This window comes from Aedes albopictus, chromosome 3 (assembly GCF_035046485.1).
Source record: "Aedes albopictus strain Foshan chromosome 3, AalbF5, whole genome shotgun sequence".
In the NCBI taxonomy this organism is placed as follows: Eukaryota; Metazoa; Arthropoda; class Insecta; order Diptera; family Culicidae; genus Aedes; species Aedes albopictus.
In genome coordinates, this window is record NC_085138.1 from 344,861,065 (window position 1) to 344,872,855 (window position 11,791).

Genomic DNA, 11,791 nt, shown 5'->3' on the forward strand with positions numbered 1-11,791 from the left:
AAAAACTTTTTATAGAATTCATGGGAATACATATAATTGAAGAAATTGCTTCAGAAACGCATGGAGGAGTTTGTAGCAACTTTCGAAGGAAAACTTAGAGAAATTTGTAAAGAAGTCCTTGAAGTAATTCCTAGATAAATCGTAAAATATATTCATGAAAAAGTTCTTGGAGTTCCTCACTTGGAACAAATGCATCATGAAATCCCAAGAATCATTTTGAAAAGTTTCGTGAAGGGAATCTGGATGAAACTGGTGTTCCTGATGGAAACCTTGTAAGAATACCTGAAGGATTCATTGAAAGAATCACAGTAGAATTTTCTGGAGGAATTTCTGTGAGAATTCTGAAAGGAAATTTATTTTTTTATTAGAATTTCTGATGCATTTCTTCGGAAATTTCTTTTGGATTTTTTTTTCACCAATTACTTTGAAAATCCGTGCAGCAATTCGTTAAGGAATATCTTAATCTCTTCAGCAAATACTCTAAAAATTTTCTTCGGAAATTTCTTTGGGAATTCTGATTTCATTCTGCATTATTTCTAGAAAATTTCTGTGGCTATTATTTTGGAAATTGTTTCAGCTATTGTGTCGAAAATTGAGTGTGCTATCCCTTTGGTAAAAATTGTAAAGCTTTTTTTTAGGATCTCGATTAGAAGTATCATTGAAAATTATCAGGAAACTCCTGCGGGATTTCAGCAATTTCATTGAAAGTTTCACCGGCAGTCCCTTCTGCTAATATGCCTGAAATTTACGTTTGTTTTTATTTCAATAGTTCCTTTAGAAATTCATTCGGTACTTTGAAAATTCCTTAGTCAATTCGTTTGACTGACTCCGGTAATTCCTCAGAAAATTCCTTTGGTAATTCCTCTGGATTTTTTTCATAATTCTTTACGGAATAACGTCTGTTATGCAGCTAGTTTTTGTCTGGTTTTGCAGTTCTATGAGATACACTCTTGCAAATTGAAAAAAAAAATCCAAGAATTTAAAACGGAGCGGCCGAAGAAAATCGCAAAGGAATTACCTAAGGAATTTCAAAAAAAAAACAGAGAAGTTTACAAACAATTTCCTAAGAAAATCACAAAGCAATTTCTAAAAATGTTTTTTTTTAATTTTATTACTTGAAAAAAAATCTGTTTTTTTCAATTTCTAATGAGGAGTTCTTGAATCCTTGAATAAATTATTGGAGGAATTTCTTAAAAATCTTCGAGAAAATCTTGCTGAAGTAATTATATAAATACATGAAGAAATCCTTGCATGAAAGATGAAAGATTTGTTGTAAAAAAAAAATAATTTGTGAAATACTTGGGGACATCAGTTTAACCCTTCAGGACACGCGTCGTTGTAAAAAGTACAACAATGCCAAAAAAAACCTCTCTCGTCGTATACAGCGCAAGCACAGTGTATTTTTAGGCTCGAACAGGCGCGCGTCCTGAAAGTTTAAGTATGAATGAATGAAATCAATTGAAGAAATTCTAAGAGAATACTTTAATAAATTCTGAACGCATCTTTGGAGAAATCGAATGAGCATTTATTGGATGAACTACTAAAGACATCTTTAGAAAAATTCCCGAAGAAAGTTTGGGAGGGATTTCTGAAGGCCTCTTTGAAGGAATTTCTTTAAAATTTTGAAAAAAAGCCCTTGGAAGAATTCCTAAAGCGAGTCCTAGAAAAGTCCCAAGAGTAATCCTCTTTAGAATTCTTGGAGAAATTGTTAAATAAATTAAACAAGGAAAGCTTTATCCGATTGATGAAACCCTTGCAGTAGTTTCTAACAAGATCCTTGAAGGAATTCTGAAAGAATTTTTTGATAATTTTCGAAAGTTTTGTTTTGGAGAAATATTTAAGAAATCCTTGAAAAAATTCCCGTAGGAATTTTAAAAGCGATTCCTGAAGAATTCCCTATGGATATCCTCTATGAAATCTTAATCTTGCAATAATCACTTAAAAGATGCTTCTAGGTATTCTTAAAGAATTCCTGAAGAAAGTAGCAAAACAGTCTTAGGAGGAATCCTTGGAGTAACATGAGAATTTTGTTTTTATTTGATAAGATAGGGCATCTGTTCCTTTACTATTTAAGCATATACGCTCCAATTTTCACCCGTCTTAAAACAAAGGAATGAAGCGCTTTTTGTCTTTTTCATTTTTTGTATTTTTGTTAGAAGTGAGCACGAATGATAACAAAAATTACGTAATCATCGGTTCCGTAATCACTTTGTTTTCGAATAGTATTTATTTGCGATTGTAGGATTATTAAGGGCATGTTGACCCTACCAGGAATTCTCAGAGATTTAATCATTAATAACCATTATTAACCTGGTAAAAGAAGGTCTCGAAAGAACTTTGAAAAATCACAATAGATTTTTTTTAAATAGTGCCCAGAGAAATGTTAGCAAAAATTCCTGTAGGAATCCTTGGAAAATGTCCTTGAGTTGATGAATATTAAAGAATTCGTTGGAGGAATTCCAGAAGGATTTTTCGAAAGAATTTCTGCAAAACTCCTACGAAGTTCCTCTGAGAATATTCTTAGAGGAACTTCTGTATGAATCCCTGGAGATTTAAAAAAAAATCCAACGGATTCTTTGGGACTTGAAGAACCCTTGCAGATTTTTATCGAAACAAGCGTTCTTTAAGGAATCATTGGAGGAATATCTGAAGAAATCCTTGGAATCCTTGTAAGCATGACGTGATTTTATTGCGTTTCAATTCCTTTGTGTTCCCGGTTAAATTCACTAAACAGTTTTAATTTCCGTGGATAGAATGACAATTCAATCGATAAAATGACAGTTCACCCCGAACAAAAAAATCCTCATACAAACTTTAAATGGATTTTAAAAATAGGTCCCGGGCAACAAAAATGATGAAATTTTGGATTTCGACTAATTTTTGGACGGAGATTCCGGTTATGAAATAATCGGGATACCCCTACAGAACCCGATTCCGATTTTATTTTTTCGGAAAAATATGTGGTTCCAAAAAAATCTTTGGAGAGTTTTTTGTAGTATTTTTTTCTGGAATCTTCTAAATGAATCCTCAGAGATATTATTGATAGAAACTCTGGTAGACTTCCTGAACAAATGTTTTGAGAATTACTCGATGAAGCCTTTGCAAGAATCTTTTGAAGTACTTTGAAGTATTTTTGAAAACATCCTCGGAGACAACACTGACTGTAAGAACTCCTGAAGGAGTGCTTATATAAATACTGAATGACATCCTTGCATTAATGACTTGAAAGATTCTTGAAGACAAATTGTTCTTCACGAGAGATTTTTTTAAAGAAAACGGTAAAGCAATCTTTGAAGGAATTTCTTAAAGATTACTTGGTACAATTTCCAAATAATTTGTTAAAAAAAACTCGACATAATTCTTAGAAAAAATCTTACGTTCATTGATGGATTTCATTGGTTTTTTCATCGTTTTGTACAAAATACAACAGTGCGATCAGTAATTTTCATGGGGGCCCACGAATTTTGTTCCGCACCGAGCCCCCAAATTCCTAGCTACGCCACTGTCGAGTAATAACGGTTTAAATGAGCCAACAATTGACAGAAATCGAGGGGTCCGCAAAAATTGTATAACCAAATGCATTTTTCTTACTTTTTTGAGGAGGACTTTCAGAAAATCGCCACCTTAAACATTTTTAAAGACAAGGTGTAAATTGTGGGCCGGTCTCAGCGAGAGTTACTCAAAATTCAGTGCTTTAGTATAACAACATTTATTATGCATTGCACCGCAGGTTGTTTTAGAAATCATTGGGGGTATGTCTGTGGAAGAATCTCTTCAGAAACATCTAAAAATCCCAAGGAAGCACCGGAAAAATCCTTTGTGATATTTCTGGAGGAATCCCTAAAAGAATTTCTGGAGAGATAACCCGAGGAATCCCTTGAAAAAGTTCTGAGGAATATCTGGAGCAATTCCTAGAGAAACCCTAGAAATGGCTTGAGAAATTCTAGCACGAATTCCATGAAAATTCTCAGCAATAGATTTTAGGAGAACCTCTACAGGAGTTTTAGAGGAAATCACAAGAGGAATTCTATAAGTAATACCAAAAGATATTCCTGAATGAATGCCACGATGAAATGCTGGAGAAATCCCAAGAAGTATTCCGGGAAATCTATCGAAGAAACCTTACAGGAAAATCTGTAGAGGAATCATAAAGAAATTCCCTATGAAATTCTTGGGTAAATTGTTTAAATAATTTATGGAACAATAGCTGGAAGCATCCAGGGATTTTTTTAGAAATCAATGAAGGGATCTTCGGAGAAATCCCTGGATGAATCTCCGGTAGAGTTTCTGGAAAAAATATCAGCAGGAAGTTCTGAAAAAAATCCTAAGGAAATTCTCTAGATAGATTGTGGAGCCTCATCCAGGCCGCTCCAGGTGTAGAAACTTTTCGTGAGAATAGTTTCTTCTCCGTATCCACTGGTGCATGCTCCGTTTGTGTGCCTTGTCTAACGGTAAGTTTCATTCGGTCTGTACAGCCTCTGGCTGAAGATGGTGTTCGCGTCTTTGTTTTAATTCCTGGTTGAAAACACAGAGTAATTCTAGGAGATATTGTGAGAGAAATTCTTACAGAAATGTCTGAATACACACCTAGCGGAGCTCCCATAGAAATTCCTGGGAAAAGTCCTGCTACAGTACAAGCAAGAAGGATAATCCCTGGTAATATTTCTGGAGGTACGCTGCAGGAATTTCTGAAGCCATCTCAAGAAATAATTTTGGATGAATCACAGGAGGAAAATCTTAGGGTCGTACCTGAATAGGGATGTCGATAAAAAAAATCCCGGAAGAATTCCTGGAGTAATTCCCGCCGCATACCACCAGAATCCCAGCAAGAATTGCTGGAGAAATACGAGCATGATTTCATGAAGGGTTTCCAATAAGAATTACATAATCATAAAACACGTAGACCAAATTTTGGTAATCCCTAACCACAAACCTCCCCTTCCCCATTGTAGACTTTCGGTCATGCACAAATTCAATAAAATATTTGGATCGTTGACTTCAGCAAGATCCACCCCTCCCTACATCTCTCCCTAAGGGTCTAAGGTCAATGTCGCTTTTAAGCGTTAAGCCAGGTTTAGTCCTATTTCAGTATTTTTAGGTTGGATACTAAAATACGACATTTTTTTTCAATTATCTCGAAAACCAGTAGCGATATCGCAATGTTTTCCCAATTTGGTTCTAGAATCACCGATTTAGTCCAGAAAAGTTATGTTGAAAATTAAATTTTAAATGTTTTTTTAAATGTTTGATCTAGCATAAATTCCACTTATGCGCCACCTTTGTCGGGCGATTTTGCTGCTTTTGTGACGATGATTTTAATCGCACTTTGTTCCAAGTGATACGTCTGTTGTCTGCGTTCTAGGGGTGGGCAACCGAAATCGCTCGTTTTTGCACAGTAGATCACTTTCCACTTGGAGCATCATATCCCGGAGAAGTTTTGCAAAAGTAGCCCCACCATACTAAGGTATTCTTCATGGATTTCTTCTGAAATTATTTCAACAGCTACGCTAGAAGTTCATCTAAGGAGTTTTTGTTTAAGGAATTTCTCCAGGAGCTTCTTACTGAGTTCCTCCGTGAATTCTTCCAGGTGTTCAAATTCCTCCAAGGCAAATCAAAAGCTCCCACAAGATTAGGTGAGAGTTTAAAAAAAGCGGAATCATTGCATGCATTCCCATCAAAGGTTTCTTCTGAGTTTGTCAAAAGATTTTCTCGAGAATTTTATAAAAAATTCCTGCAGGTGTTCTAGTCTAGTCTAGTCTACACATACACAGCCATTTAGAACGAATCCCGGAAAATGATAGAATCGACAACTTCTATCATTTTTCTTGTCATTATTAATGCTTGCAGCACATCAAAGATGCATTACGAGCATTAAATCGGCCAGGCTTACTGTGCAGCGTTAATTATTCTACAATAAAGGCATAGGGTGGGGACATCACTACCAACCACTTCTTTTTATATGAAATATTAAAACGACACAGAACGTTGGGAGTGACTTTGCTAAGAAGGTTGATGTCACTCCGTCGAAGCTCCTCTTCTTGGGATGGGAATAAGCAATTTACCCCTTATGTCCAGGCTCGGAAGCCTAGACTTAAGCGCCATTACTCGCTCTCTGAAACGTGAAAAAACTCCCATCCCTATTTACATTATCGTATTGAATTACAGATTTTAATGACATAAATTAGGACGGTAAAGGAACATTCTCACCAAATCCCTCGGTACTAAGCTATGAAGACATTGCAAGCCTAACGCTGTAGGTATCTAACAAAATCCACGAACGGAGAAAATCGAAGGGGAAATTCGCTGTTCCCATAGCAACTCATACATTTAGTATTTTAGAAACGTGAAAAAAAATTTCACAAATCATCCCAAAAAGTGAGTGATACAAATAGTCTTAACGAAGTTGAGCGCCTCAAATGAAAATCTCTTTTTTGATTACATATGTTACATGCGGTGCTTGGTAAAGTTAGGCTTGATTGTGTTTTGATTCGGCACAACACAAAAGCATGTGGGCAGGTTGTCATGGTTTCTTCCTCAGGGACGAGATCCGGTGGAATCACTACCACCAGCTTATAAAAAAGCAAAAAAAAATACGAATGATACTTTTGGTAACCGCAATTGCATAAACCGTTTAGAATTCGCACTATGTCTTCACTAAAATCTTTTGTCTGATAAATTTTTCACTGCCATTAAGCTGAAATTCGATAAACGCTTGAGCGAAGGGAAGAAAAACCTCAAACACTCCTGCAGGTGTTCATCTAAAATTTCCCAAAAGTTTTTTTTTGTTCCTCTACGAATTCCTCAAAGAGTGTCAGTAAAAAATCTAATCTAGTATTTCATTAAAATTCCTCCAGGAATTATTTTATAAGATACTCCGTGAAAGAAACGTTACTTAGACTTGTCTCAGGTATTCCTGCAGTTAAGAATAACTCAAAATGCTTTTTTTTCTGGAGTTCCTCCAAAAATAATTTTAAAACCTTCGTCAAGAATTCCTCTAGGAATTCTAGGATTTTATTTTATAAAAAATAATCTTTAGAAATTATTACAGCAAACAAAATTCCACAGATTGGAAAAAAAAATCCATAAGGATTTTCCAGCATCCTATAAGGAAATCCTAAAGAAACTCTTTGAAGGATTTCTGAAGAAACTCGCAAAAAAATCCTAGTGAAATGCCTATAGAGGTATACTTGAAGGTGTTCCAAGAAAAATTCCTGCAGAAGATTCTGTATGAACTCCTTATGCAACTCGAAGATCAATTATTAACACGAACGGTTTGAATTAAAAATGACCCCAATGGACGAGCAGGGTTGAAGGGACTCTATTTTTCTAAAGGATTTTCTAAAGGAATTTTATATAAATTGGTATGGAAACGGCCATGTGTACTAGAAAAATCACCCACTCCGTTAATATTTTACCGGAAAAATTCCGTTAGTTAGTAATTTTAGCCGAGCTTCGTTAGAATTTGACCGATGAACGATAACATTTTACCGGATTTTTTTTACAGAGCTCCGGTCAAAATTATCAAGTAGTAGTCTACAGATTCTGAAGAATTTTTTATTTATTCTTCTAAAACTTCACTTTATGTCCAACAGTCACGAATACTTCGGGACTTTCGCACCAATTATTTACTGAACTTTCTTTTGATTCATTCCGCAGTTACATCATCGCCGCTATAGCAGATCCGTTGAGAGCGAAGATCCTGAAAGCATCTTGGATAGCTATGTCATAGGAGTGGTTGAATTTCGTCCGGAACCTTCCGACATTGATGTACGAAGCAGGACGGGGCAACATCTGGACGCATACGCAGACCTTGTCCGTTCTGACAATGCCAAGGTGAGTACATACACGAATTTTGAAACTATTCTCAGTTTCTAGCTACATTATCTTCTCCTGTAGGTCACCGACATCATCGTTTTCCCGGAACTCACCCTGAACACCTTCTCGGACTCAGTGTTCGTTCCGGACCCCAGCACACAGGTGGTTCCCTGTGAAAACTCCACACGATTTGTACTACCCTTCCTGTCCTGTCTGGCAGCCGAAGTCCGTAAATACCTCGTGATAAACCTGTCGGAGATCTTCAACTGCAAATCGAATTCCACGGAGGTCACACAACCATGCGCCCCGCACGGGTTCGTTTGGTATAACACCGACGTGGTTTTCGATCGAAACGGAGCTGTGATAGCGCGGTACCGCAAGTCCAACCTGCTCGGTAAAAGCGGTGAAACCGATCGGACGACGTACGTGCCGGAGATTGTAACATTCGAGACTGATTTTGGGGTGAAGTTCGGGTTGATCACCCGATCGGATGTGCTGTTGGCGAAGCCGGCCTTGGAGCTGGTCAAGCAAGGCGTGAATGACTTGATCATGCCTGCCATGTGGCAAGCGGAGCTTCCGTTCCTCACGTCTACGCAGGTGTATGAAAGCTGGGCATTCACGAATAATGTGAACCTGATAGTGGCGGGCGGTAATCACGAGGCTACGGGTAATACGGGGACGGGTGTATTCAACGGACGGAGTGGAGCAATACTTTCGTATGTTACTGGTGAGCCAACTAGGTGAGTTGACAGAAGCTACCCGTAGAACCTTCATATCTAACGCAAATACTGATTTCAGGAGATTATTCCCAGTACGGATTCCAAAGACTCCAGGAGTTCGTACGGCAAATCACATTCCGCTGGAAAGCTCTGACACGGAAACAGGTCGATTACACGGGAAGTTTCTCGAGGAAATCAACATCGAACGGGACTTCCTGGAGCAGTTTACCACCTTGCAAATCAATCCGGAACGCTACCATGACCGTATCGGTCAAATAATCTGCAACGGGTTCTTTTGCTGTGAATTTAGTGTTGTGTTGACCATCGTCCCGGATCAGGACGTAACCCATTACTACCGGTTCGCAGTGTTCGACGGTTACCGGTCATTTTCGAAGTACAGCAGCGAAACCCACGTATCTACCTGCGGTATAATCATGTGCCGAAACCAGTCCCTATCCAGCTGTGGACTTCCCATGAACGAAAACTCAAACTACCTCGCATTCAACGAAATCGTCATCTCAGGCAAGTTCCAGGCGAACGGAACGCTGGCGATGGCGAACTCTCTGGATGACATGCTGCACCCGTTGAGCGTTGATCAGTATACGTTCTACTCTTCGGTCAAGTGAGTTTCTTGAACTGTGTATTGGTACTTCAACAGCTAATATCTCTACCATTTCAGTTACTCAACGAACCAACAGGACGTCCAACTCAATCTTGTCAGCGGAAGTGTGGCCAACCTGCAGACGTTTGCCATCTACGCGATCAACCACGAAAACTTTGAGTACTTCAACCCGATCGAGGCCCCACCGGAACCAAGTACGGTAAGCCCAACGATCGAGTACGCTGTCGGTGAAGATGATACCGGAGGTTCATCGAAGACAACGACTGCCTCGGGTGCCCTCCAGGCACTGCTACTGGTGATGCTGCTGGTCAGCACGGTACGAGAGCTTCGGTGATCGGTGAACAGAGATGTAAGGAATGTTGTAAATATTGTAAATGTTTTAGGTGTAGAATAATCGAAAAATGCATGCCAAATTGTTAGACATAAGACGAAATAATTCCTATTAGAAGCGAATGTGAGGAGTTACCAGCTGTTTTTTTTTTTTGTAATTTTACCGGCCGTATCAACAACGATATCGGTATTTGTTGCTGAATATTACCAAGATGAGAATTTCAACAAATGACTATGAGTTATATATTCTTCAAGTGAATGAATTAAAAAAAAATAATTTTATTTCATTTATTCAACTGAACAATATTGGAAAAGACTTAAATCTAACTTATTCCTACACTTAGGCAGGCCATTCGCCTGTACTGAATCTAGATTGAAACAAGACTGAATGAGACTGCCTCCTCTTGGAGTATTTATAGTCGGGTGCATCTTCCTAGAATCGTTCTTATCAACCTGGCCTCAGCTGATGTTTGGGTTATCTCGTTCTGCGGAAATGGTGTGCCACTTCTATACTTCGCGGTAATGTTTATAGCTTGCAGATTCCGATTAATTGGTCCATGCGATGATCTGTTGTTATGCTGTATGTTGTTAAGCTGGTTATCTGGCTGTGGTGTACCTCTGGGTGTGGTGTGACTCTGGCTGTGGTATAGCAATCGGGGTACGTAACTCCTCCCCTCTTAATTAACTTTATCCACAAATTTGACTGAGCGTTGGATTTACATTTCGATATATTGATGGCATTTTTATCAAGATATCGATTTCCTTCTTCCTTCCGTCGCATACCTTTTCTGGTGGTCCGTCTGGTGTCGTTGTTTTCAACTCTGTCATCGATAAAGCTTGTTCTGTTAGTTCCACTTTGATTTTGGTAAACGTGATTCTTGAGAAATATATTAAAAGACTGATGATTACGGTTACAATCATTGTGGTGGATATTCCTATGGTTCCGTTCAATACCTGGTTTGAGTTGCCACAGTTGGATGTTATTTCTGCTACTGCGTTGTTTATCAGAACGGTATTGTCGGTTACTCGTTTTATTAGTCCGTTTGTGTAGACTCTTTCAAAGCTGCAATTGGAATGTTTACCTCTGATAAGTTGTTCGACACATTTGGTTGTGTATTTCAGTGAAGATGATTCTTATAATTGCTTTTAACTCTTTCATTGTGTCATGCCCTAAGACTGTAACGAATGTAATTAACTTTTCCATATGGTAGAATTTTACGATTAGATCTGAATTTGGTTTGAAAAATTTTCCTTGGGAGTATCGTTTAATTTTGGTATCTCCTCCAACAGATGATACGCTTGATATGGCTTGTTTACAAGGTGATAAAGTCTAACAAATCTCGGATGAAAAAAGTTTTTTTTTCGATCCGGTATCTACCAAAAGTTTTAGGGATTTTTTTTCATTACCGTAATGTAAAACATACGGTAATGTTGAATTCATTCTAAAAAAATGAATTCAACATTTTCATTTTCTTCGTCATCATTGGCGACCTGGTCTTTGTTGTTTATCTAAGTTTCATACATTTTCATGTCTCGATCCGTTTGCTGCATTTCTTCATCCTGTTGATCTTCGAGTTCAACTTCGTAATATCCATTGTCGTCGTAGTGGTAGGGGTCTTCTACGTAATGCTGTTGGCTTTCCGGGCTCCATAGGGATGTTGGGGTGAAGTATAATCTTGGTCTCTTTTGAGGTGGTGCTTGATATACGTGTTGAGGCTTATAACTGTAATTTACCTGTTTAATTGGCAAGGACTGGTCGACTTCCATTGGTTCCTGCCTTTCTCGTCGTTGTGGAATTGGTGGTGCTGGTCTTTTTTTTTTTTTCTTTCTAAACCTTAGGCCTTAGGGGGATAATCTGCAAACAGACACCCTAGCAGCAAGGTTAGGGTAGTGTGGGGTTGAGGCCGTCTTTTACTACAATAGTAAAAGCCAGGACTACTCTCTCCTCGACCTACTAAACACATTCCTATGGTCACCATACCCTACGTCTCTCCGGAACCACCAAGAAGGCATTGCTTCAGAGAGGGCGAGAGGGGCTAGTGCACGTGGCACCCTTAAGGTTAGCTGCGTAGCCTGCAGCAACGAACATCGATGACTCGCTTTGGAGAGTCCATCACGGTAGCATGCTGGCGCTTAGCCAGTTTCCCGAGTGGTCCTCGACACTCCCTTTGTCCTCGGAAGGCGGGCAGGGTCAACCCCGCTCGCTCCCAACTGCTTTTTGACATCAAGAACAGATGTCCATTTCCCACGTGCAACCCGATCTTACCTGCTCATAAGGAAGGGTATCCCAGCCAACCACATATCG

The 11,791-nt window shown here is 38.7% G+C and overlaps 1 protein-coding gene across 5 annotated transcripts in view; it reads left to right on the forward strand.

Annotated features, from left to right (window-relative positions):
* LOC109421938 (vanin-like protein 2) overlaps nucleotides 1-11,700 on the forward strand; it is a 54,690-nt gene extending 42,990 nt beyond the window's left edge. For all 5 annotated transcript variants that reach the window (XM_019696571.3, XM_019696572.3, XM_029865070.2 and 2 more), the window contains exons 3-6: nucleotides 7,657-7,833; nucleotides 7,897-8,555; nucleotides 8,614-9,156; nucleotides 9,214-11,700. In XM_019696571.3, coding sequence (XP_019552116.3) covers nucleotides 7,657-7,833; nucleotides 7,897-8,555; nucleotides 8,614-9,156; nucleotides 9,214-9,490 — 1,656 coding nt within the window. In that variant the 3' untranslated portion in view covers nucleotides 9,491-11,700. The remainder of the gene's footprint in view (nucleotides 1-7,656; nucleotides 7,834-7,896; nucleotides 8,556-8,613; nucleotides 9,157-9,213) is intronic.
* Nucleotides 11,701-11,791: the final 91 nt, after the last annotated feature.